This window comes from Oryx dammah, unplaced genomic scaffold (genome assembly GCF_014754425.2).
Source record: "Oryx dammah isolate SB20612 unplaced genomic scaffold, SCBI_Odam_1.1 HiC_scaffold_8, whole genome shotgun sequence".
Taxonomy (NCBI): Eukaryota; Metazoa; Chordata; class Mammalia; order Artiodactyla; family Bovidae; genus Oryx; species Oryx dammah.
This window is the reverse complement of record NW_024070192.1, coordinates 7,357,251-7,381,713: the sequence shown is the minus strand read 5'-3', so window position 1 is coordinate 7,381,713 and position 24,463 is coordinate 7,357,251. Positions and strand designations below refer to the sequence as shown.

The following is a 24,463-nucleotide window of genomic DNA, read 5'->3' as shown; positions in this document are numbered from 1 at the left end:
GGAAATTAGCAGTGTGCTTCAAATCAAACTCTGATCCCTTAAAATCAAAGATGCACCAGCACCGCCCCGGGGGCAGTGAGACACCACCACGCCCCTTGTCCCGCCCCAACTCCCACTCCCACAATCCCCGGAAAGACCCGCCTCGGAGGTGCGGGAAGTTTACGAAACTACAGCGGCCGAGCGGGGACCGCACAGTGGCAGAGTCACAGTGAGTCAGCCCTAAGCACTCGGTCTCTCGCTGTGCCCGGTTGCATTCATTTCCTCCCAATCTGGTTTAAATCTTCGAGCCTGGAAAATGCTGGGAGTCCCGGGCGGCAAAGCCGTAATGTTCTAGAGGGAACAGCGCCACCGCGAGGCCAGCTGCGGTGGACGAGGCGATGAGATGCAGGCGCTGGGCTCGGGTCCTCCTCCCCGTACCGAGATTCCCACCGCCCACTTCGGAGGGTCTGGGTTTGATTTCATGGGAGCGATCACAGTTTTTCCTGACTCTTCTTTGCCAAACAGAAACTGGTCTTGCACTTATCTGTCTGGCTCAGTGATTACTCAAGTGTGTGTGTGTGTGTGTGTGTGTGTGTGTGTGTTGGGGTTGGTGGGGGAGCAGTCATATAAGTTCTCCCCAAACGTTTGTAGACGGAATGAAGCTGCCCCAGTTAGTGATCAGCGCTCCTACAGCTGGGGTAAGTTACAACCTCCATCCTGTGGGTATGAGCTTTTGCCTCCAGCGCCTTTACGATTAATTCCTCTGTGGCTAACCGAACTATTCATTCGGCTCCCTGGGAGGACGCAGTGGAGGTAGGTGGGGATTAGTTCTGCGACTCGTGGAGTCAATCGGGACCTGCGGTCTCGGAGACTACAAGTTCCAGAATGCATCCTTCCGCTAGCGTGTAGGGAGAGGTCGGGGTTGAGGGAGCGTTGCCTTCTGGGAGTTATAGTCTTCAGCTTGTTTGTGATGCAGGCGCTACCCGGGGAGGGGGGAGGGGGCGAGGCCGTAAACTATTAGCACGTGATGCCCGGGATCAGGCGGTAGGGCCAGCCTCCGCACGGGAGCTGTGACTGGCTGGCGCTTATCTGAACGACGCCACCAGGGGCGGGCAGAAGAAGGGCGCAAGCGCACTGCGTCGCCAGGCTCGGGACCCTGTTCCGAGGGACTATGGCGCTCAACAAGAACCACTCGGAGGGCGGCGGAGTGATCGTCAACAACACCGAGAGGTGAAGGCAGTGCGGAATAACCCTAGAGGCCCGGAGGGGCGGCATCGAGTGTGTGGGCGGTGGGCGGCGGGGCGTGAACCCGTGGAGAGGGGAAACTGATGGGTTGGGGGGTAACGGCTTGGGGCGGGGCTGCGGGAAGCTGAGTGGGTGTTGAGGGAGGGGCCGGGATGCTGCGATCCGCTGTGGGATGGGGCCGGGGCGGCCGGATGGGGCGGGGGCCTTGCAGAGACGACTGGAGCCCGCGGGTCGTCCTCGAATCCCTTGCCCAGAGTAGGAGACGTTAGGAAACGCGGAAAGCTTTAGACAAAAATAATTGCCATTTATTTAGGCGTTTACTGTGTGTCGGGGAGGGGCGACATCTGTTCTGCCTTTTTTCAGTATGTGAATCCTGTGCGGCAGCTGCTATTACACTACACACTTTACATGTAGGGAAACTGAGGCACAGGGAAGTTAAGAAACTTGCTTGAGCTCACAAAGCTGTAAGGAACAGCAAAGGAGTCCTCATTCCAAAGTCAGTAGCCTTAACTACCAGTGTGTAGCCTTCCAGTATATTTCAGAACTGCTCAGTTTCCAGGTGAGAAACTGAGGCCCAGAGGTGAATTACATAGTTAACGATCTTCAGATGCCTGACATATTTCCTATAAAGGTCAGTTTTTGCCTCTTTCCCTTGAATTCCTATTGGCTCGGGTCACTCCCCAGAGCAGTCTCCCACCTGTCCTGCCCACCCCCCACTCAATGTCTCTCCTCCTACCTTCCGCTCCTTGAATGGCTTCTCTCCTCTTGCTCCTTGGGCGTTGAGAATCAGACCAGCCAGCCCTGGTTGAGTGACCCAAAAGCACCTCTTGAAGGAGCAAAGAAGGAATCTGAGTCCCCAGAAGAGACTTGGTGGGATCAGAGCCTAGACACTGGTTAAGGCCAGCACTCAGCCCAGGGCTGTAACCCGGCATGCTTGTTGAGTCAGGAAAGCACTCAGGGAGCCCAGAATACTGACTCTCTCCATGGTACCGGCACAGGGTCTACCAGGCCCAGCCTGTTCCTGATCGTGACCTCTTTTCTCTGAGCTTTCCCTGTCTTTTCTGGTACTGGTCCTCTTTCCACTTACCCCTCCCCAGTTAAGGAAGTTGTGATATCTGGGAGGGCAAAAAAAGACAAATAGAACCACGTGAACTTGGGCTGCGTTGTCTTGTAATCAGAGAAACCTCACATGCCCTGGGTGTGTAGCCTCTCTGTGTGCGAGCCAGTCCCAGGGTGGACAAACCCTGCTGATGCCATTTGGTACCATGTCCTGGGACTGTTCTTTCTCTCTCAGTGGGGCTTTTCTGGGACAAGAATGTTATCTTAAAAACAAAAAAGAATGTGGTCTGTTCTCCTGGGCCTCCTACCTGATTTAGGACTCAGTGCTGCTGCATAATGGTGTGCCTTGTTTTTAGCAAATGCTTGAGCCCCATTTCTGAAAAAGTTGTGTAAACAGGAACTGAACTCTCCACTCAGCATATAAAGCTTGATGTGTAAAACAGTGAACCTCACTCTTCAAGAATCCCTGTGGGAGCGATGAGAGCTATGGACTGTCACAGGAAAAAGCACGTGTGTGATCATCTCAAGGACTCATGGACTGATAGCCCTGACGACTCAGCTTAAGCACCCCAGGTTTAGAGGAACCCTGAAGTGAGCCCTTTGGTAAGGTGGAGAGTCATGTCTTAAAAAGTTATGCATCAGGCTTAAAAAGGCAAACCAGCAAAAACAGAGCACCTGCTGTAAGGACCTGGAAGAACAGAAGAGTTAACCCAGATGATCTAACCCGATTGGAGGGATTATGGTGTCTGCAAAGCCCTGCGGCTCTTCTACTGCACTGGTCACTTTTTTTTTTCCTGGCTGTGCCCTGCGGCTTGTGGGATTTTAGTTCCCCGACCAGAGGTTGAACCTGGGTCTTCCGCAGTGAGAATGGGGAGTCCTAAGCACTGGACCGCCAGGGAAGTCCCTACACTGGCCACTTCGGGGCTGTGTGGGTGGGTTTCGGGGAACCCAGCTTGCTCATTTTTTCCACGGCTGTGTTATGCTCCTCACAGCAGTGTTGAAATGACCACACGCTGGCAGCTACTCATAAGCAGCTGCTACCCAGGAGGTTTCAGTCCTTGGGGGTGACAGATTGTGACTCCAGCGGTCTCATCAGGGCCTGTCCTCTTTTCTCACAGCATCCTGATGTCCTATGACCATGTAGAGCTTACATTCAGTGATATGAGGAATGTGCCAGAGGCCTTCAAAGGGACCAAGAAAGGCACCGTCTACCTTACCCCGTACCGGGTAAGTTGTACAGTGAGGCAGCTGGTTTTCGTGGCTCCAGGAGGCTGAGGTGAGAGCCTTAGGTCAGCCTCAGCCTTGTGAGTCTAGTGGCCTCTGAGCCCTGATGAATGTCAGCATGTTTCTGTCACGTCTCCCTGGTTCTCGAACCACCAGGCTCTTTGTGCAGCAAAACTGACGGCTGGACAGTGTATCCATGCAAATTCCCGAGCTGCTGCTGCAAGCAGTCTGGAGTTCAGTGCAGCTGCTGGAATGACCTGGGCCTTGGGGGAGAAGCCGTGGTTACTTTGAGTTTTGTAGAAGTAGCCCGTGAGGCCCTTGTGCACGTCCAGAGTAATAAGTGTGGTCCACAGGATTCAATAGCACAGCCGCAGTCTCTGGGCTGGGCAAAGAGCCCGGCCAAACCCGGCAGAGCAAGAAATGCCAGCCTGCAGAATGGGTCTCACCTAAGAGTACCTTGGGCAGACTCAGAGACTTGCAGAGAAACACAAATGGATGTTCTTGGAAGAAGATGGCTGCCTGGGGCCACCCGAGAGCTGACTTAGAGGTGGAGCGGGGAGAGGCACACAGGCCTTAGAGGAGACCCGGGTGGGGATGGGGAGGGGTGTCTCAAAACCCTGTCTCTGGGGGTTCAACTTGGCATCTCCAGTCACAGATTAAAGTCGTGGGTATAAAACAGCAGGTTCTCTGCCCGGGGGGTGAGAGCCTTGCTGATTGGGTAGAGTCCACGGGCTGGTTAGTGCCGCCCCTTCTCCCGGGGTCCGCCACCTGCTGCCATTGCCCCCTTTCAGTTCTGTGGAGCTCAGGCTGGACCCCTGCTACGGGAACCCTTCCCCGCCCCTCTGCCCTTGCCTTGCAGCCTCTTCACTGAGGCTCCACGTCCGCCGCCTCCTCACCGCCCATGAGTGACAGAGCAGGCCGTCCTGTTCACACGTGTGGCCTAAGTCACACGTTTTTCTTGTGAATTCACACATCTGGCCTCCCCAGCCCAGCTGCACGTGTGGCCTTTTACTCCAGAAGGCACCCTCCAGGGGTGGCTGTTGCAGAGAGTGCCCTTGGGGCTGCTGGGTGCTGGCTGCGGCCACCCACCCCAGCCCTGGGAGCGGCGGCCTCACACAGAGGAAGCGGTGGCCAGGCTGGCTGTGGTCAGAGCAGTGATGGCCCTTGTCTCTCCTTGCAGGTCATTTTTCTGTCCAAGGCGAAGGATGCCATGCAGTCCTTCATGATGCCCTTCTATCTGATGAAGGACTGTGAGATCAAGCAGCCTGTGTTTGGGGCAAACTACATCAAAGGGACGGTGAAGGCCGAAGCAGGAGGTGGGTGACGGCGGGGCTCTGGGCTCCGGAGTAGCTTCCAAGACCAGCCCTTGGGCTGCCAGCCATTCATCGGGGGGTGAAGTTGCCAAGAGCTGGGAAATGCTGGCATTCAGGATGACAGCTCAGATCAGAGAGAGAGCGAAGGCGGCTCAACGACTGCAGACCCAGTGAAAACGCTCACTTCGACCTGGGGCGTGTGTCAGACATTAGGTGTGGGAGGGCACTGTTCAGGTGCGTGGGAGGCAGGGGCCTTTTCCCTCGAGTTTGGCAGACCCCAGAGACCCCGGCACCATTCTCACTTTCCCCCACACTCAGCCCGGAGCCTTGCTGCTGAGCTCACGGTTCCCCTTTGGACAGAAGCCAGGCAGGAGGTGCAAGGGTTTGTTCTCAGCACCACCACGCCCTCCCCCGGGAGTGAGATCTGCTCTGAACTTGAATCGGCTGTTGCTGCTTTATTGGGGGTGGGAGGTCCCAGCGCAGCTGTGCTTACAGGACTGCAAAGGAAGTGGGCAGGGGGCCGGCCGGGTCGCAGTGCTGGCCTGTGATGTGTGTGGCAGGCCATTGGATGGGGCCTGGAGAGGACGTACAGCCATCTCTTCAGACGGAACGCTCTTCTCCTGAGCTGTTGATGTGCTGTTCTCTTCTCAGGTGGCTGGGAAGGCTCTGCATCCTACAAGCTGACCTTTATGTCCGGGGGCGCCATCGAATTTGGACAGCGGATGTTACAGGTGGCATCTCAAGGTACCGAGGCTCTCGGAATCCGGGGCCGAGGACACGTGGAATGCGTGTGCTATTTTGTTCATTTGGGTTTGTTTCCTTTTAGTTGTGCTCTTTAAGCAGTCAGGAGGTGAATTCCTGGGCCCTGGGCTGTGCCCAGGGCTGAGAGTTGGGAAAGAGAAAGGGAAAGTGTTAGCCACTCAGTCCTTTCTGACTCTTTGCGACTCCTTGGACTGTAGACCGCCAGGCTCCTCTCTCTGTGGAATTTTCCAGACAAGAGTACTGGAGTGGGTCACCATTGCCTTCTCCAGGGGATCTTCCCGACCCAGCGTTGCAGGCAGATGCTTTCCTGTCTCAGCCACCAGGGCGGTGGGAAGGAAACCTGTAATTAACATCACCGCCCTGTACCCCAAAAGCTGAGGTTCCTTTGCCTGGAGCAGGTATAGGACAATTTGCCAGAGCCGTTCGGCCTCGACGACATTTGGCCTCACGGAAACAAACCCAGCCTTTATGCTCCTATGAGGCAACCTGTGAAGTCCCAAGGGCTGTGTTCCGCAGACCTCCTCACCTTGGCCCCAGGCTCCCCCAGCTCTGTTCTTGCCCCTCCCTGAGCCTCCTTCCTCCCATCCCTCCCACCACCCAATGCCCTTCGCCCATCTCCTCTGCCCCAGCTCTGACTTTCGTCCCCACCCAGACCCCTCTCCCCGTCCCTGCCCGAGGCGGCCTCGAGCAGGGAGGGCTGAGGCGCGGCTGCTGTGCACACCCGGGGGCCCTGCAGCTCCCTGCGCCCGAGGCCGGAGACACTCTCTTCTCTCTCCCCTTGTGCTGTAGCCTCCCGAGGCGAAGCCCCCAGCGGAGCCTATGGTTACTCTTACATGCCCAGCGGGGCCTATGTCTTCCCCCCGCCAGTCGCCAATGGAATGTACCCCTGCCCTCCTGGCTACCCCTACCCACCGCCCCCACCTGGTGAGTGTGTCCTTTGCTGCCCACCCCGCACCCCCGCCCCCACCCAAGCCAGGGGGTTGCAGAGGGGAGACTTGTTCTTGGACCTGCTTCAGGACGGATGGAGCAGCCGGAGGGGCCTGGGGGGGCACCAGACAAGGGGCCAGGGTGGCACCGCTCACCGGGTCCCGTCCCTCTCGCCGAGCAGAGTTCTATCCGGGACCCCCCATGATGGACGGGGCCATGGGGTACATGCAGCCCCCACCGCCGCCCTACCCTGGGCCCATGGAGCCTCCGGTCAGCGGCCCCGATGTCCCCTCCACTTCTGCAGGTGAGCTCAGCCCCTGGGCTGCTCCCCACGGGTATGCGGAAGCCCCAGATAACGCACTACCATTGGCCTAGGGACAGTCCCAGGGGACCAGCTGTGTGGTGGCCAGTGGTGAAGAGAGATCAGGAGATGCCAGCCCACTCTCTTGTCTTTAGCTGGCCGTGCTCCCTGGGAAAGGTTTCCCTCTGTACCTCAGTCTTCTCATCTGCAAAATGTGCCAACAGAACCACCTGGGGGTGTCTTGGTGAAGATTGGATGGGAAGTACAGGGGGTGTCTCAATAGTGCCGGAAGCACTCAGGGAAGGTTAACCACTGCTTGATTCATGGAATTGGGTCCTTGGCACCAGCCACCCGAGCACTGGGGAGCCAGGGTTGCAGGGGCGGCCGGAGGCGGCGGGGAGGCCTGTCTCTCGGGCTCGTCCCGAGTGTGTGTGTTCTCACAGCTGAAGCCAAGGCCGCGGAAGCAGCTGCCAGCGCCTATTACAACCCGGGCAACCCACACAACGTCTACATGCCCACGGTGAGTGGGGCGGGCACACGCTGGAGGGGGACCCACAATCCCAGCTGCTGGTATTCAGAGGCGGGAGAGACCTCCCCTTGTTCGAACGGTCCTAACATGATCTTTCCTTTCTTCCTCAGAACCAGCCTCCACCACCTCCCTACTACCCCCCCGAAGATAAGAAGACCCAGTAGACCCTGCCACCCCCTCCTCTTGCCTCCCCTCGCTCTCCTCCCCTCCCCTTGGGGCTGAGTCGGGGTTGTAGGGTGTGATGGGAAGGGCTTGTCCTTCCTCCAGCTCTGATATAAAACAGTTATCAGGAACTCGCCTCGAGGGAAGGGGGGCCCCTTGACTCGGGGCGGTGCCTCCCAGTTTCCCACATAAGCCCGGAGCCCTCTGGCTTCCTGCGCTGTCCCATGGGGGGATGGGGGGCGTCCCCCTGCCCCCATCCCTGTTCTGCTCTCGTAGCTTCTGCCCATGGAGGGACTCTCTGGCCACCTCCTCCACCGCAGTCCAGCTCTCTGATTTTGTAGCTGCTTTGCCCCCAGCCTCACAAGCCCTGCCCACGTCCACGCCCCGGCGCCCTGCCAGGCCCCACTCACATTCCGTCTGCCCTCGTCTGTGCCTGGCTAAGGAGGGCCGCCTGCCCGCCGCCTGCCCACCTGCATTCCATCCCCAGCCGGCCGCACCCCTTCACACTCACCTTCCCATCCCTGCCTCGTCCTGGGTCTCTCTGTCGCCTCCGCTTTCAACATTTAGGGTTTCCCATCAGCCGCCGGGGGTGGGTGGTCTGAGGGCAGCCATGGCTGAGGGCAGAGCCCCTCTGCTGCCTCGCTGGTTTTTCTGGAGTTTGTTTCCGTTCACCTCTCCTTTCCCTCTATAGGGGGCCTCTCGGACTGGAACTGGAGAATGCATGTCCACTTCATGTCCACTTGGGGGCCGCCGGGTGGGCTGGGAACCAGACCCCTGGGGCCTGGCCTGGACGTTGACCATGAGCTCTTGCCAGCCCCTCAGCCTGCCTTCTTCCCTTTAAGCTTCATACCTGGTTGGCAGTGTGTCCCCTAAATGCACTAAAATTTTGCTCTCACTTGCTCCTGGACTGGCTGTGAAGAGAGGAGATGGTTATTTAGAGGATTCCCTATTTATTTGACCAAAAAAATTCAGTTAATATATTAATGTGAAATAAATCCTGTTTGCACCTTGACTTGTCTGCTGAAAATGTGAACTAGTAAAAATGAAGTGACTAGACCCCTGTCTGGCTCTGTGTGGTGAGGGAGGTGCTCTTGGGAAGGAGAGCTGTCTGGCCTACAGCCGGGCCAGGGCGGGTGGGGGAAGGCTGTTAGATGGTGTTCCCGCCCATGTGAGAGTCCCTTGTTCGCTCGGCCCATTTGGACCCAGGATGTCCTGTGTCTGTCTCACGGGGGTTGCTCAGCAACAGTGTCCACCCACGGAGTGCCTCGGGGCCCAGCAGCTGCCCCAGGTGAGAGGCCTTGGACACAGGAGCCGGGCTAGATGGGTGTTGGTTCCACGCCCCCGGCTGGTGTGGTCACTGCCCTGCCCTGAGGTGCCGGGTGGGTCTGAAGAGCCTCCTGAGGCCGGGAAGGGTGGAAATCGGCCACAGCCCACATCCAGGCCTGCACCCCCAGGACCCTGATCTGGAGGGAGGTCCTGGATGTGCTGAAGCCTAGCCTAGCCTGAAGCATCAATTTTCCTGTGCCTTCTGGACCAAGTCACCTCCCCAGCCTTTACCTTCTGGCCAGCCCTGCCCAGCAGCCCCTGGGCTTGGCAAAACCCTCTGCAAGGGCATCTGAAGAGGACGCCCTCCCTGTGGGGGCAGGGGCCGTGGGGCCGTCCCTGCCTGGCACAGCCTGGCCCCGTCAGCTCGGTGGAATGTCACCTGTGGAGCAGAGCAGGTTGAGCAGTTGGCTGGCCCCAGGGGGAGACGCCTCTCTGGGTCCCCACCCTGTGTCCTGCCCACTCCCCACCCCAACTCCAGGTCTCCGGCCCATTCCGGGGAAGCTGCGGGTGAGGACCAGCCAGGTGGGCCTCCCTCAGTCACCCGGGGGGCTGCTGTCCCCCTGCCCTCAAGCCCCTTGCTGGATAGTGCTGGACAATCCCTGGGGCCCTTGTGTGGGAGGCTGCGGCCGGGCAGCCTGCCTCTGCCTGCAGTCCGCCCAGGTTCCTCCCAGTATCCCAGCCAGCCCCAGGGAGGAAGGTGCAGGGGCCAGGGAGCCAGGGGCCCCCATCCTGAGGTGATGAAACCCTGACCTGACCCTCCCCCAGGGCCTGCCCTTCCTTCCCCCTCCCCTGGAACCGGGTGGCAGCCCTGGGCTCTTTGCATAACCCTGCGGCTTCACTATCTTCCCCCAGGCAGAGAGGAAGGGCTGGGCTGGACACCATGGCTACGCTCTTCTCCCGGCCCCAGAGGCGCCCTCCCCTCTTGCGCCAGGCCATCAAGATAAGGCGCCGTGGGGTCAGAGATCTGCAGGATCCCCGGCCCCCACGGGCTCAGGAGGTAGGAGGGACCTCAGTGGGCAGCCCAGCAGGCCTGGGTGGGGCTCTGCTGGCTCTGGGTGCCGGGCCCCACCTCTTGCTGCTCTACTCCCCTCCCTGGCCCTACCCCAGCCCCGGGCGGAGCCTTTGGGATCCGGGTCAGCGGAACAGGTGTTCTCTGGGCTCCCCAGAGCCTCAGGCCCAGGGTCTGAGCCTCTCTGAGACCCCTCCCTCTGGTGGGCCCCCGCCCACGGCACCTGCCCCTACCCCTGCTGGCTGTCCTGAGCTCCTCCACTTCCATGGGCTCCATTAGGCAACGAGCATCGCTGCTGTGGCCTGGGCTTTGGGGGACCCGCTGAGCAACCCCCAGGCCCGCTGGGCATGACCCCCAGTCTCCTACCTCGCTGCTGGGCCTCACTTCCGCCGCTGGGGTGCGGAGCGGAGCCGCTGATAAGCGGCCCTGTTTCCTCTGGGGAAGGAAGGAAGGAAGGTTGGGGCCAAGGGCCGTGCTGAGCTCACGCTGCCGGAGGGCAGCTGAGAACTGATGGACCCGAGCCATGGCAGGCCAGGGGACAAGCAAGGTGGCTCAGGGGCCGGACCCCCAGGAGGCCTGCCGCAGGAACAGGTGCGCAGCACCATTGGGCTGGATGCCAGATGCTGGGGCCCCCGAGCCCTCGGGCTGGGCCTGCGCTGGAGGGAGTCGTACGGGCATCCAAACCCCGGTCCTGGCCTCTGGGACACCCTGTCTTTTTGCCTCGCTCCCCAGATTGAGTCTTCATCCCACCACTTGTCGCCTGAGGAGGTAAGAATCAGGGTGTTTCCGGGGTACAGAGGGGCGCTAGGAAGCGGGCCAGCATCCTCCCAAACAGCCCCCTGCCCCCTGCCAAGGCTGGGTCTCAACCCTCTCCCTTCCTTGTGCGTTCAGACACCTGGTCCCGCTTCGGGCATGTGCCCTGGGTGCCAGGGTGGCTGGTGGCGCTCAGACTTTGTGGTGGTGGGTGGACGGGGCATCTCGCGGTGACCCTGCCATGTCTCAGCGGGCCCTGCTCTACGAGGAAGCTCTCTACACCGTCCTGTACCGGCTGGGGCAGCCGGAGCCCAACCATGTGGGGGAGTCCTCCGAGCTGCTGCGGTACCTGCAGGAGGTGAGCCCAGCCCCCTCCTGCCCACCTCCCTGCAGCCTGGCCATCCCCACCCCGTGCCCCCAGCTTCCCACACTCCTGCCCCACCAGGCCTTCTGCATGGAGCCCGAGGAGCATCAGCAGATGCTAAAGCGTGTCCAGCAGCTGGAGGTAACCCGCCAGGGCCACCCTGGGCCATCAGGGGGGCTGGGAGGGCCAGCTCCCTCGGGGACTCAGCCCCCACCTCCTGTCACTCCAGAAACCAGTCTTTTGCCTGAAAGCAACGGTGAAACAAGCCAAGGGTATCCTGGGCAAGGATGTCAGCGGTTAGTAGGCGATGGGGACCCGGGGCCTTCTTCCTGGCTCCTTCCTCTCCCCGTCACAGCCTGTCCCAGAGTTCCCATCCCCCAAACGTCCCCTGGGGCTCAGCTGGGGGCTGCTGGCCCCTGGCCCTTGGAGTCTGGGATGGGGAGAGGGTGATAAGGACTCTCCCTGGGAGCCTAGCCAACACCCTGACTGCCTCCTCCACCCGCTCCTCCCCAGGGTTCAGTGACCCCTACTGCCTGCTGGGCATCGAGCAGGGGATGACGGTGTCCGGGGGCAGCCCAGGGCTCCGGCGCCGGCAGAAGGCCGTGGTGAGGCACACTATCCCCGAAGAGCAGACGCACCGCACCCAGGTCATCACCCAGACCCTCAACCCCGTGTGGGACGAGACATTCATCCTGTACGTGGCCCTGCCCCAACTCCCACCCGCTCTGGTCGCCAGGAGCTACTCGGCTGTGGGGTGGTGCCCCCCATCAGTGAGATCAGCGGGACTTCCTGGCTTGGGGGAGAGAGCGTGGCTTGACCAGAGGTGGAGGCTGCTCCCAAGGCAGGGAAGACAGACCGGAGGCCAGATAGGGCAGGGCAGTGGCATAAATGCCATGTGCTGGGGGAGGGGGGGTCAGGCACGGGTGGGTTAATGGGGATGCAGAAGGGGGCGATGCATTTGAGAAGGAGGAGTTTGCAGGCAAGGGCTAAGACTTGAGGATGGGTAGCTTTGAGGACATGGGTAAACTCTGGGAGTTGGTGATGGACAGGGAGGCCTGGCGTGCTGTAGCCCATGGGGTCTCAAAGAGTTGGACATGACTGAGCGACTGAACTGAACTGAACTGACTTTGAGGATGGCAGGCTTGGGCCTGGGGTCCAGTGGCCTGGTCAGGAGGCCTAGCTATCCAAGCCCCTCAGCCATGCTCTTTTCTCACTACAGAGAGTTTGAGGACATAAGCAACGCCAGCTTTCATCTGGACATGTGGTGAGGGGCGGGCCCCAACCCCGCCCACTGGGGTGGGGAAGAGAAGGGGCTGGGGGCTCCCAGGACACCCTGTCCACTTCCCGCTGAAGCCTCTGCCCACACCAGGGACATGGACGCCGTGGAGTCGGTCAGACAGAAGCTCGGGGAGCTCACAGACCTGCATGGGCTGCGAAGGTGAGTGCCGTGGGGTCCTCCCTGGGGAAGGAATCGGGGCTCCTTCTGCCCGCACTCCCCCCCCTGCAACGTGTACCCCAGTGGCTGGGCTGCAGGCTCTGGCTGCGCCCAGGTGGCCAGAGGGAGGGAGCAGATCCCAGCCTGACCTGGCCAGGCTCTCGGCCCCTCTCCCTGGGACAGGATATTTAAGGAGGCCCGGAAGGAAAAAGGCCAGGACGACTTCCTGGGGAACGTGGTTCTCAGACTACAGGTGAGTGGAGTGGGGGTGACGAGGGGTCCAAGGGAGGGGTTCCAGGTCTGCACTGGGTGGAGCCTGGGGTCTGCCTCCCATCACCTTCCTGGCCCCCAAGCGTGAGCAGCTCCAGCGGCTCAAGGGCGTGGGCACCTCTTGCCTGCCCGGCCCGCCAGGACCTGCGCTGCCGGGAGGATCACTGGTACCCCCTGGAGCCCTGCACGGACACCTACCCGGACCGCGGCCAGTGTCACCTCCAGTTCCAGTTTATCCACAAGCGGGTAGGCGGCCCGGCTGGGCAGGGAGGAGGGGCTGGCCCGGGCGTGGGGTCCTCTGCTTACAGCCATGCTGGGCCGCTGCCGCCCCCGCCCGCCCACAGAGAGCCACCAAGGCCAGCCGTTCCCAGCCCAGCTACACAGTCCACCTCCACCTCCTGCAGCAGCTGGTGTCCCATGAGGTCACCCAGCACCAGGTACTGCCCTGCTAGGGCCAGGCGGGGCCAGGGCCTGCCTGCCAGGTCCTGACACCCCTCCACCTGCCTCCTCAGGCTGGCAGCACCTCCTGGGACGGGTCATTGAGCTCCCAGGCGGCCACCATTCTCTTCCTTCATGCCACACAGAAGGACCTGTCGGACTTCCACCGGTCCCTGGCGTGAGTGCCCAGCCCAGCCAGAGCACCCAAAGGCTGTCTGCACTGCGCCACCCGCTCCCTCCCTGCTTGCCCTCCTTCAGGCTGGCAGCCCCAAGTCTAACCCTCCAGAGATTTGTTTGGGGCCCATACTGTGTATTTTAAGTTTTGAGTCAGTTGCCAACTGACTCAACTTTCTTTGTTTTTCGCTACGCTGGGTCCTTGTCGCTGTCTGCGGGCTTGTCTCTAGTTGCGGCGAGCAGAGCAGCTACTTTTTAGTTGTCAAGTGTGAGCTTCTCACTGCAGTGGCGCCTCTTGTTGCGGAGCAGGGCTCCAGGGCGTGCAGGCTTCAGTAGCTGTAGCAACATGGGCTTAGTTGCATGGGGCATCTTCCCAGACCAGGGATCAAACCTGTGTCCCCTGCATCGGCAGGTGGGTTCTTAACCATTGGACCACTAGGGAAGTCCAGTCGCCAGCTTTTAAAATCTGGAGATTTCCCGTGCAGATTCACATCTCCGGCTTCCCATGAAAGATCCGTGCTGAAGCTGCAGGGCTGTTGCCTTCCTGGGCGGCAGGGGGTCAGGGCAGGGAAGCCTAGCTTCCCCTGTCCATCGTCCATCGTGGCTGCCTTCTGGACACTTCAGTCCCTGACATCACCCGAGTCCTTCTGGGCAGTTGAGTCTGCCCCAGCAAGACTGCTGGTGGCACCGTGTGCCCGGATGGCGGAGGCCTGTCCAGCGCAGCTGTGCTGCCCCAGCCTCCTTCAGCCTCCCGCTTGTTTCCGCTCGGCCCCCTCTGTGAAGTCTCCCCTCAGCTCTCTAAAGGGATGTTCTGGCTGACTTGGACTTGGACTTGAAGGCTCAAGTCTCCAAATCTGATTTTTTGAAAGCAAGAAGTCCTGAATTTTAAAATCACAAATATTCTAATTTAAGAGACGGGGCAATTCATTTACATGTTTTGAAAAGCCCTTATGGGAACAAGGCTTCCCTGGTGGCTAAGACTGTAGAGAATTTGCCAGCAATTCGGGAGACCCAGGTTCGATCCCTGGGTTGGGAAGATCCCCCGGCAAAGGGAATGGCTGTCCACTCCAGTATTCTGGCCTGGAGAATTCCATGGACCGTATAGTCCGTGGGGTCGCAAAGAGTCGGACATGACTGAGCATTTTCACTATGGGAACAAAAGCAATCCCATGGGTTACTTTCAGTCACTGGTTTTCAGCCTCTATAGGCTGATGAGAAACCCTGGGAGGTTTTGGGGTGGAGCAGAGCTGGAGAGGTTTGGGCACTGTCCACCCCTGACCCCCTCCCCCAGGCCAGGCAAGCCATGGGAAAGGAGGTCCCCAGCTGGCTGAGGGCTTCCTGTCCGCCGCAGGCAGTGGCTGGCCTACAGCCGTCTCTACCAGAGCTTGGAGTTCCCTAGCAGCTGCCTCCTGTTCCCCATCACCAGCATCGAGTACCAGTGGATCCAGGGCCGGCTCAAGGCTGAGCAGGTGGGCTGGGGGGAGCTGCGGGGGGAGGTGTTGGGCGGGCAAGGCTCAGGGAATGGCTTCGGCCCCCTAAAGCAGCCCCTGCCTCACGGAACCTTCCGGGCCTTGCAGCTGGAGGAGCTGGCCACCTCGTTCAGCTCCCTGCTGGCCTATGGCCTCTCCCTCATCCGGAGGTTCCGGTCTGTCTTCCCCCTCTCGGTGCCTGACTCCCCAGCCCGGCTGCAGTCCCTTCTCAGGTCGGTGGTGACTCCCGCCCCCGTTTGGGGGCACCTCTGGGCGGGGTGGCAGTCTCCAGGAGGAATGAGGGGGGCCATAGGGCAGCGGCATCTTGGACATGGCTCTCCATCCCCACAGGGTCCTGGCACAGATGTGCAAGATGAAGGCCTTTGGGGAACTGTGCCCGGACAGCACTCCCCTGCCCAGCCTGGTGACTGAGGCACTGCGGGTACGGGGCCTGTCCTGGGGGTGGGGAGGGCGTGTGCCTGGGTCTGGCACCCCTCCCTGCTCATGGCCTCTCTGCCCCCAGGCTGGCACCGTGGGATGGTTCCACCTGAAGCAGCAGCACCATCAGCCCATGGTCCAGGTGAGGGGCTCATGCCAGGTGGTAGGTGGTGGGACCGGATGCCCACCGCTTGAAGCCCTGCCTGGCTCATTTCTGTTCCTGCCAGGGGCTGCTGGAGATGGGCAAGGCGTTACTGAGCCTGGTACAGGACATCATTGGGGACCTGCACCAGTGCCAGCGCACATGGAACAAGATCTTCCAGAAGTGAGCGGGTGGGGGGGCGGGGGCGGTGCATGCGGGCTCGCACGGGGTCCAGAGGGACCCGGCTGTGTGCCGCCAGGTCACGCCTGCTGCCTTTCCTCCAGCGTGCTCAAGATCGACCTCTTCTCCATGGCTTTCCTGGAGCTGCAGTGGCTGGTGAGGCTCCCCGTGTCCCGCGGCCGCGCCTCCCGCGCCTGTCTCTGGAGCTCCGCCCACCACGCCTTCCCTCCGCAGGTGGCTAAGCGGGTGCAAGACTACATCGCGGTGGTGGGCGGCTCGGTGACCCCGGAGGTAGGCGAGAGCCTGTTCCAGCTCTACGTCAGCCTCAAGGAGCTCTACCAGCTGGGCCCGCACCCCTCGGAGAGGTGGGTAGTCGACTGGCTGCCGGGCGAGGAGGGCTCGCAGCTCCCCAGGCTGACCCCCGCTCTCCCCAGGGATGGCGTCCTGGCCCTGGAAGGCTTCCACCGCTGGTTCCAGCCGGCCATCCCGTCCTGGCTGCAGAAAACCTACAGTGTAGCCCTGGCGCGCGTGCAGCGCGCGGTACAGATGGACCAGGTAGGGGTGGGGCCTGCTAGGGGCGGAGTCCCAGATTTGGGGGTGTGGCTTTCAGCTCTGCCGGGACCTTGCAGCAGGTGCGGAAGCGGCTAACCAGCTTTGAGCGCTGCTTTTGAGGCCTGTTCAGGTGTGAAACGCTGTCTCCTGTAATACTCCGGGGTAAACCATGGCTTCCCATAAAGGCTCATCCTGGCAGCTTGCGGGCTCTGAGCGGAGCCCTGCTTGTGCGCCTTGCAGCCCCCTGCCCAGCTCTGAGCTTGCTGGCTGTATGAACTCTGGATACTTGCAGATGCAAGCAGGGAGGAAGGGGCATGGATTTGGCAAGCCTTGAACTCTCCTTTCTACACACTCCCCCATCTCCTAGCTGGTGCCCCTGGGGGAACTGACCAAGCATAGCACCTCCGCTGTGGATCTGTCTACCTGCTTCGCCCAGATCAGCCACACGGCCCGGCAGCTGGACTGGCCTGACCCGGAGGAGGCCTTCATGATCACTGTCAAGTTTGTGGAGGTGCAGCCTCATTCCCACCCCACCGTTTCTCCCAAGTTCTCACCCAAGTTCTCATCTGGTTCCCTGAGCAGGGATTGGACCTGAGCCCCTGCATTGGGAGAACAGAGTCTTAGCCACTGCTTTCTTTATTTTAGTTGCTAAGTCGTGTCCAACTCTTTGTGACCCCATGGACTTTAGCCTACCAGGCTCCTCCGTCCCTGGGATTTCCCAGGCAAGAATGCTGGAGTGGGATTGAAGTACTAGGAGGAAAAAAAAGTAATGCTAGAATGGATTGCCATTTTCTTCTCCAGGGGAAGGGCTTGCCTGATAGCTCAGCTGGTAAAGAATCTGCCCCCAATGAGGGAGACCTGGGTTGAATCCCTGGGTTGGAAAGATCCCTTGGAGAAGGGATAGGCCCCTCACTCCAGTATTCTGGCCTGGAAAATTCCATGGACTGTATAGTCCGCAGGGTTGCAAAGAATTGGACATGACTGAGTGACTTTCACTTCACTTTTCTCCAAGGGAATCGTCCCACCCCAGGGATCAAACATATGTCTCCTGCATTGGCAGGTGGCTGCTTTACCATTGAGCTACCTGGGAAGTCCCAGTTCTCACCCTAGCCGCATCCAGAACACTCCACCTTAAATTCCCCAGGACACTGAGGTTCCTGTGCCTCTGCTACCTGCCACTCCTGGCACCCTCCCCCACCAAACTGATCATCCCCTCCTCACCCCAGGACACCTGTCGGCTGGCCCTGGTGTACTGCAGCCTTATAAAGGCCCGTGCCCAGGAGCTCTCTGCAGGCCAGAAGGACCAAGGCCAGGCGGCTAACATGGTAAGGGCCGGAGCTGGGGGCTGGCCTGGGCTGGGGGCGGGGCCAGCCAGTGCTGATACTATTCAGTAAAGCCTGTCTCCTTGTGCCCCTGCCCTCCTGCAGCTGTGCGTGGTGGTGAATGACATGGAGCAGCTGCGGCTGGTGATCGGCAAGCTGCCCACCCAGCTGGCATGGGAGGCGCTGGAGCAGCGGGTGGGGGCTGTGCTGGAGCAAGAGCAGCTGCAGAACACGCTGCATGCCCAGCTGCAGGGCGCCCTGGCTGGGCTGGGCCATGAGATCCGAACCGGCGTCCGCACCTTGGCCAAGCAGGTAGTTTGCTAGACCCACAGTGACCCCGCCCCACCCAACAGCAGCCTGAAGTCCTCTCCCAGCAGGACTGGGGTCAGTGCCCCTCCTTCTCCTCTTCCTGAACCTAAACGCAGGCCCCAAGCAACCTCTCCTGACCGCCACCTGCCCCCGCCCCGACTCATGCCCTTGGCCTCCCTCTTTCCATTTTGTGTCTCTAGCTGGAGGCGGGCATTGCCAAGCACATCCAGAAGCTCGTGGGCATCAGGGAGTCCGTCCTGCCTGAAGACGTGAGTGGCCCGCCCTGCTCACTGACCTTTGCCAGCAGCATGGGTCAGGGATTGCCAAGGGGCTTAGGGTGGGCAGGGGGCTGAAGGCTGTGAGGTGTCAGAGTTAAGCTCCCCAGACCTGGGCAAGGAATGTTCCCTCCTGGCTTCAGTTTCCTCCTTGGATGCTAAGAGGGTGGGGCTGGGTCATCCCACAGGCTCTCCTAGCACTGACAGTGTGGGGGGTGCAGTAGGGGAGGGCTTAGACTTTGCAGCCAGATACCCCTGCATCCTTCTCAACTGCCTAGTCACATGACTGTCCTGGTTACTCAGGGCAGCTGACCTGAGGTTCCACATCTGCAATCAGGGATAGTAATGTACACCTGTGACTGTTTGGGAGCATAGTGAAAGTCGCTGAGTCTTGTCTGACTCTTAGTGACCCCATGGATTATACAGTCCATGGAATTCTCCAGGCCAGAATACTAGAGTGGGTAGCCTTTTGCTTCTCCAGGGGATCTTCCCGACCCAGGAACAGAACCAAGGTCTCCTTTGTAGGTCTCCACATTGCAGGCGGATTCTTTACCAACTGAACTATCAGGGTTTGGGAGAATGTTACTTATTAATTCATCAACTATTTAAGCACCCACTTTGTCCCAGGTATTGATTTAGACACTGGGGATATACATCAGTGGACACCATGATAAGAATCCCTGCCTTCCTAGAGTTTGCATTCTAGTAAGCGAGGTTAAAAAAGAGCTAAGTATAAACTGTCACTCTAGCCATTATTGGAACTATACATGCGTGTGTGTATAAATGTATATATGTCTATGCATGCATGCCTGCTAAGTCGCTTCAGTCATGTCTGACTCCATGCGACCCCATGGACTGTAGCCTACCAGGCTCCTCTGTCCATGGGATTCTCCAGGCAAGAATACTGGAGTGGGTTGCAGTGCCCGCATCCAGGGGATCTTCCTGACCCAGGGATCGAACCCTCATCTGTTACGTCTAACCTGCATTGGCAGGCAGGTTCTTTACCACTAGCACCACCTGGGAAGCTCATATGTATTAGATAATGATAAACTCTCTAGAGAAAAAACAAAGGAATGGAAAGGATCAAAGGATTGCTTTTTTTTTTTTTTTTTTGCTGCACCATGTGACTTGTGGGATCTTAGTTCCCTGACCAATATGGAAACCAAACCCCCTGCAGTAGAAGTATGGAGTCTTAACCACTGGACCACCAGGGAAGTCCCTGAGGACTGTAGTTTTAGATAGTGGCCAGAGAAGGCCTTACTCAGAGGGTAACAGCTGAGTCAAGACCTCAAGGAAGCAAGAGAAGGAGCCATGAGGATTTCTGTGGGAGGGAATAGCATGGACAAAAGCAGGACCAGGCCCTTGGCAGGTTCAAGGGCTATAGAGGAGGCCAGCGTGGCTGGAGCCCACTGGGGCCAGGGTCAGCTCTGCAGACATTCCACTGATGGGCAGGAAAGCTCCTGGCCCTGTTTTCTTTCCGGGCCAGGGCAAGGGGACGGAGGTGGGACCCAACTGGGCCAGAGCCAGACATACAGCTACCCTCCCCAGGCCATTCTGCCTCTGATGAAGTTCCTGGAGGTGAAGCTCTGCTACATGAACACCAACTTGGTGCAGGAGAACTTCAGCAGGTCAGTAGCAGCCGCCTGCCCCGCCGTGTCCCACCACTTCCTCCTCTCCTGCCCCTCCTTCCCGGCCTCAGCATCCATCCTCGGGGGAGAATGCAGCCGGTTTCTTAAAATGCTCGCTGCCCGGGTCAGAGTGCTCAGGACTGCACAAGCCCGTCCACTTCACCTCCGGCTGAGCTGAAACCTGCCGGTCGCCCTCCCTTGGCCCTGGGCTGCATCTTCTGGGGGCTGCAGCTCTGGCCTTCCTAATATTCCTGGAAGCTGGTGTTCCTCTCCCATGTTCCAGGAGAGCTTCCCATTATGGTCTCTCGGAGCAGGGCCCTGCACACAGGCAGCAGGGGGTAGAGGTCAAGGGTGTGGGCTCTGGATGACCCGGATTCAGACTCCAGCTTCACTGCTGCTTGGTAGATGGCCTTGAGCAGATCACCAAGTTTTCTGTGCAGTTGATCATAGTTCTGGCCTCTGTAGAGGACTAAATGAGTCACGTGAGGTGTTGAGAGCAGAGCTTGCAACAAAGGAAGTGGTCGGTGACTGAGCCGCCGTGACGACGGTGACAATGATGCCAACTGGTCCCCCACATGGGGCCGCTGGCCCCCGGAGGCCTGCTTCTCTCCCGCTGGGGCAGCACAGCTTTGGGAGCCCATCTGAGGGCTCTTTAGTTGCTGTGTGTGGGCTCTTAGTTCCCTGGGACTAAACCCAGACCCCCTGCATTGGGAGCAGAGAGTCTTAATCACTGGACCACCAGGGAAGCCCCTAGACCTCCCCCATTCTTAAGCACACACTTTTTGTGTGTGTTTCTCTGCCTGACTCTACTTTGACAAGTCAGTTACTTCAGGTCATTATTAGGATGGACTGTGGCTTGGTTTGCTATTTTTTTTCTCCCTGCAAGTAGTACCTGCTGATCCATAAGATCTTATTCATATTGGTTACTCGCATCTTCACTCAAGATTCTGTCATTGGGGGACCACCCCTCCCCCCCTTGTTTATTGGGGTTTGATAATCCCACGAGGATTCTTCACTGGCTTGGAGATAGGACTGGGCCTGACTGCCCCCTTACCCCCTCTTCCCTCAGGAGACCAGCCGTCCCTCCCTACCCTGCCTGTGCCCCAGGTCCCAGTCCCACCAGTAAAGTCCCACCAGGTGGAGGGTGGGGGCGGGGCAGACCTGGGCACAAGCCCGGGGGGCCCCGAGGCCTCCCCTTTCTCAAGAGCATCTCGGCTCCCTTCTCTGTCCTCCTGTCCTGCGTCCCTCTGCACGTCCCCCCAGCCTCCTGAGTCTGCTCTGGACACACACGCTCTCGGTGCTGGCGGAGGTGGCTGCCTCCCAGCGGAGCTGCCCCCTGGCCTGTAGCAGGCTGAAGTTTGCACTACAGGTAACACCAGTGACAACAATGATGACCCTGCTGGGACGAGTGCCTGGAGGGGCTCATCTCTCACCTCTCGCCCCCTCTAGAACCTGGAGATCTGCTTCTACGCAGAGGGCTGTGGCCTGCCGCCGGAGGCCCTGCACACCGCCACCTTTCAGGTAGGGCCTTTGGGTGAGCTGGCGGCACTGGGGAGCCTGCCTTCCTGTGCTCGCCTGTGTCCACGGCCTGCTGCATAATTTACAGGGCTCAGCACAAAATGAAATATGGGCCCTTTCTTAAGAAAAAAAAAAAATTGAAAAATGTAAGACAGCAACAGCAGAACCTTAAACCCAGCGTGAGGTTCTTCTAAAGCCGGTTGGGGCAGGGCGGCTGAGACACACCTGCGGAGCCTGCCGCGTCGGTGCCTCTGGCTGTCGCAGGGCCAACCCTGGCTTGTGGTCCCAGGGCGCCAGGGCAGCCCTGGGCTGCGGTTGGGGGTGACGGTTCAGGGTGTGTCCCCTCCTCAGGCTCTGCAGAGGGACCTGGAGCTGCAGGCGGCCTCCAGTCGGGAGCTCGTCAGCAAGTACTTCTGCAGCCGCCTCGAGCAGCAGGTGAGGCCCCGCGCTCCGCCGCGGTCACCGCGCACCTGGAGCCCCGCCCCGCCCCGCCCGCTCGGCCCCCGCTGACCCCGCCCCTGCGCCCCGCCCCCAGGCAGCAACCACCTCCGAGGAGCTCGGGGCCGTCACCGTCAAGGCCTCCTACCGCCCCTCCGAGCAGAAGCTGCGTGTGGAGCTGCTCAGCGCCTCCAACTTGCTGCCCCTGGACTCCAATGGTGAGTGGAGGCTGCCCCGGCCGCTCTCCGTGTCTGCGCTCGGGTCCCCCAGAGTTCCTGGCGCTAGGTGCGTTTCCCCTGGACCACCACGAGGGGGCAGTGCTAGCGGGCAGGGCACCGTTGCTGGGGTGCGGACGGCACTCAGGGCTTGGGTATCATCCTTGGCAACGTCTCCTCCCGGGCCACTTGTCAGGCTCCAGCGACCCCTTTGTCCAGCTGACCTTGGAACCCAGGCATGAGTTCCCTGAGCTGGCCCCCCGGGAGACCCAAAAGCACAAGAAGGAACTTCACCCACTGTTTGATGAGACCTTTGAATTGTGAGTGGTGCCTACACTGGCTGCATTCCCCAACCCTAGACCACCTCAGGCCTGCTCCTCCCAGTTGGGACCCAGGGGCTCCCCTCAGATGACCCGGTGTGAGTCCCCAGGGAGGGGGCAGTGGGGACAAGTGTTTGCTGGCACATGCCTCAAGCCTGCACCCCTGTAGGTGGAGTTAAGGGGCACTGTTGGGGAGACGCCTCCCACATGTTGGACTGAGAGGCTTGCTTTCAGGGAAGGGTCGTGTCTCTGAGGTCCTCTGTTCCACAAGACAGGGGGTGCCTGGGTACACAGGGGCCCCTGGTTGAAAGCATCAGCCCACAGTCAGAGCGAGCATGACAGCATGTGCCCCAAGCTGAGAGCTGACGTGATCCTAATCCCCACCAGTTTGGGCCGGCCCGTGTGCGGGGGTGGGTGGCCATGGCACTGCGCTGGGCAGGCAGCTGAGCTGACTCTGTCTCCCCACCCAGCCTGGTGCCTGCTGAGCCGTGCCAGAAGGACGGGGCGTGCCTCCTGCTCACGGTGCTGGACCACGACAGGCTGGGGACTGATGACCTGGAGGGGGAGGCCTTCCTGCCGCTGCGCTCCGTGCCCGGCCTGACAGGGATGGAGGAACCTGGCGAAGTGCCTCAGACCCGCCTGCCCCTCACCTACCCTGCACCCAATGGTAGGCCTGAGCCCTTGGGCAGGGCAGAGGCTGCGAGTGCGGGCCCTGGCCCAGCACGGGGATGCAGGGCAGGTGCTGCCAGGCTCTGGAGCCCCCCGAGAGGCGGCGACGTGGGGATCAGCAACACCTCCCTGGAGGCGGAAGCCTGTGGAGCCAGAGTGGTGCTTGTGTTGCTGAGATCTTAGGTCTGATCAAGGACCCGTAGTCTAAACTAGGCTGGGTGTGCATGCCTCTCCCTGGTGGGATAAGGTCACCGGGTTTTGCTTGGGGAGAGGAGCCATCTCTCTGCCCAGGGGGCATGTTTCTACAGAGCAGCCCCAGACCTTGATGAGAGGAGAAAGAATTTTGTCTGAGCACTTGTGATGAGCCCGTTCTAAGCCCTGGCTACATTAACCCTCATACCACTCCCTTACGACCACCCAGCGAGGCAGCTGTTGCTGTTCTCCTGATGAGCAAACCGAGGCACACAATGGTTAACTGGCCCCAGGTTTTCGTATGAAAAGGTCACGGTCATCACCTGAGGCACATCAGTCTCTTGCGCTGCAGCTGGGCTGAGAGTTCAGGCAGGCGCCGCTGCCAGGCTGTCCTGTGAGCGTGGCTGGGTGGGCCAATCCCTAGGCTCGGGAGGACGGGGCGGGACCACAGCCCTGGCCACTAGCCAGGCAGGCGCTGCATCTCCCAAGTCTGACCCCCAAACACCTCTCTTCGCAGGGGATCCGATCCTGCAGCTGCTGGAGAGCCGGAAGGGTGACCGCGAGGCCCAGGCGTTTGTGCGGCTGAGGCGGCAGCGAGCCAAGCAGGCCTCCCACCAGCACAGCCCTCGGCCGGGGTGGTAGCGGTAGTGGTAGTGGCTCAGTCCCTGGGCGGGGGCGGGGGGGCAGTCTGAGTTCTCCCGCCACAGGGCAGCCCTCCCACAGGGCAGCCCTCCCGCCTGGCCTAACACCCCAAAGGGCCCTTCGGGTCTGCGGAGCCCCAGCGTGTGGGGGCTCCTGCTGCCAGAGCCGGGCGCCCACAGTGATGGGAGCCCGGATCACAGTATTTATACTCCCTCCCGCCTCCTCAGCATTCCGTGCAAGCCCCGTCCCAGGGGTGGGGGGACAGCGGTCTGCTTCCCTCACCCCTGCCCCGCTCTTGGGGAGAAGTTACTCTGGCAGAGCAGGGTCTCAGCCCCCGTGTCCTGTTCTAGCCGCTGGGGTGGGGGCCAGGCTCCTGGGGCCTGTTCTTCAGCACCTGTGATGGAGGGAACCTGGGTCCCCTCCTGAGGGGCCTGCCAGCACCCAGGCTGAGAAGCCGGGAGCCAGGGACCTTCTGGGTCAGAAGGGTGAGAACTGGCAGGCCATGGGGATGGTTTGGCATGTCTGCTGAGGACCACTCTGCTGAGGACAGTGCCTACTATCTAGAAACTGATTAGCAAAAATAAAACTAACAATCTGCTGTCCTCTCACGAAACATGAAGTAGTGTTGGCCTGCAGTGGGGCCCAGGTATAGTCAGGCTATGCAAATTCCCTCCTCAGCCCTCAGGAGACCTTGAGCTGCCCCGATTCTGGACCCCGGCCCACCCCTCACTCCCCTGTGTTACAGAGCAGCGAGGCGGGCGTGGAGGTAACTGATGCCGTGGCAGGGACTGGGTATTTTGGTGGAAGGCTTTGAAGAAACCACCCACCAGACATACCAGGCTCTGTGGCCGGTGCCAGCACGGGAACCTGGCACTCTCGTGAGA

General features: G+C 60.2%; 2 protein-coding genes and 1 long non-coding RNA gene across 8 annotated transcripts; 2 read left to right on the top strand and 1 right to left on the bottom strand.

Moving 5' to 3' along the window:
- The first annotated feature begins 983 nt into the window (after positions 1-983).
- WBP2 (WW domain binding protein 2) lies at positions 984-8,513 on the top strand. 2 transcript variants are annotated; one of them, XM_040244625.1, is made up of 8 exons: positions 1,082-1,209; positions 3,402-3,510; positions 4,688-4,823; positions 5,472-5,564; positions 6,372-6,506; positions 6,691-6,813; positions 7,254-7,330; positions 7,450-8,513. In XM_040244625.1, the coding sequence occupies exons 1-8, from the start codon at positions 1,151-1,153 to the stop codon at positions 7,501-7,503; spliced, it is 786 nt and encodes a 261-aa protein (XP_040100559.1). In that variant the 5' UTR covers positions 1,082-1,150; the 3' UTR covers positions 7,504-8,513. The 2 variants fall into 2 exon arrangements, with proteins under 2 accessions (XP_040100560.1, XP_040100559.1); XM_040244626.1 differs by lacking the exon at positions 6,372-6,506 and having other exon boundaries at positions 984-1,209.
- LOC120866793 lies at positions 8,380-10,289 on the bottom strand. The gene is made up of 2 exons (XR_005721742.1): positions 10,203-10,289; positions 8,380-9,206 (listed from the first exon to the last, which is right to left on the bottom strand). It is a non-coding gene; the product is annotated as an uncharacterized LOC120866793 (long non-coding RNA).
- On the top strand, positions 9,243-24,177 carry UNC13D (unc-13 homolog D). 5 transcript variants are annotated; one of them, XM_040244530.1, is made up of 33 exons: positions 9,245-9,349; positions 9,680-9,824; positions 10,569-10,604; positions 10,840-10,947; positions 11,035-11,094; positions 11,183-11,249; positions 11,467-11,647; positions 12,173-12,217; positions 12,323-12,391; positions 12,572-12,641; positions 12,800-12,904; positions 13,003-13,095; positions 13,171-13,274; positions 14,622-14,739; positions 14,848-14,972; positions 15,091-15,181; positions 15,263-15,319; positions 15,405-15,502; positions 15,604-15,655; positions 15,734-15,864; positions 15,934-16,054; positions 16,419-16,562; positions 17,278-17,376; positions 17,479-17,685; positions 17,883-17,951; positions 19,506-19,585; positions 20,849-20,954; positions 21,035-21,106; positions 21,455-21,538; positions 21,639-21,759; positions 21,953-22,076; positions 22,547-22,743; positions 23,455-24,177. In XM_040244530.1, the coding sequence occupies exons 2-33, from the start codon at positions 9,708-9,710 to the stop codon at positions 23,577-23,579; spliced, it is 3,276 nt and encodes a 1,091-aa protein (XP_040100464.1). In that variant the 5' UTR covers positions 9,245-9,349; positions 9,680-9,707; the 3' UTR covers positions 23,580-24,177. The 5 variants fall into 5 exon arrangements, 3 of the variants coding, with proteins under 3 accessions (XP_040100467.1, XP_040100464.1, XP_040100465.1); XR_005721723.1 differs by lacking the exon at positions 20,849-20,954 and having other exon boundaries at positions 9,243-9,349; XR_005721722.1 differs by lacking the exon at positions 21,953-22,076 and having other exon boundaries at positions 9,243-9,349; positions 23,455-23,543.
- The last annotated feature ends 286 nt before the right edge of the window (positions 24,178-24,463 follow it).

What these genes read in the sequence shown, in the direction of transcription:
- WBP2 (XM_040244625.1), top strand. Translation starts at nt 1,151, where the DNA reads ATGGCGCTCAACAAGAACCACTCGGAGGGCGGCGGAGTGATCGTCAAC. An exon ending in TGTCCCCTCCACTTCTGCAG is followed by an intron (nt 6,814 to 7,253) that starts GTGAGCTCAGCC and finishes GTGTTCTCACAG; the next exon opens with CTGAAGCCAAGGCCGCGGAA. An exon ending in ACAACGTCTACATGCCCACG is followed by an intron (nt 7,331 to 7,449) that starts GTGAGTGGGGCG and finishes TTTCTTCCTCAG; the next exon opens with AACCAGCCTCCACCACCTCC.
- UNC13D (XM_040244530.1), top strand. Translation starts at nt 9,708, where the DNA reads ATGGCTACGCTCTTCTCCCGGCCCCAGAGGCGCCCTCCCCTCTTGCGC. An exon ending in AGCGTGTCCAGCAGCTGGAG is followed by an intron (nt 11,095 to 11,182) that starts GTAACCCGCCAG and finishes CTGTCACTCCAG; the next exon opens with AAACCAGTCTTTTGCCTGAA. An exon ending in ACGTGGTTCTCAGACTACAG is followed by an intron (nt 12,642 to 12,799) that starts GTGAGTGGAGTG and finishes CCGGCCCGCCAG; the next exon opens with GACCTGCGCTGCCGGGAGGA.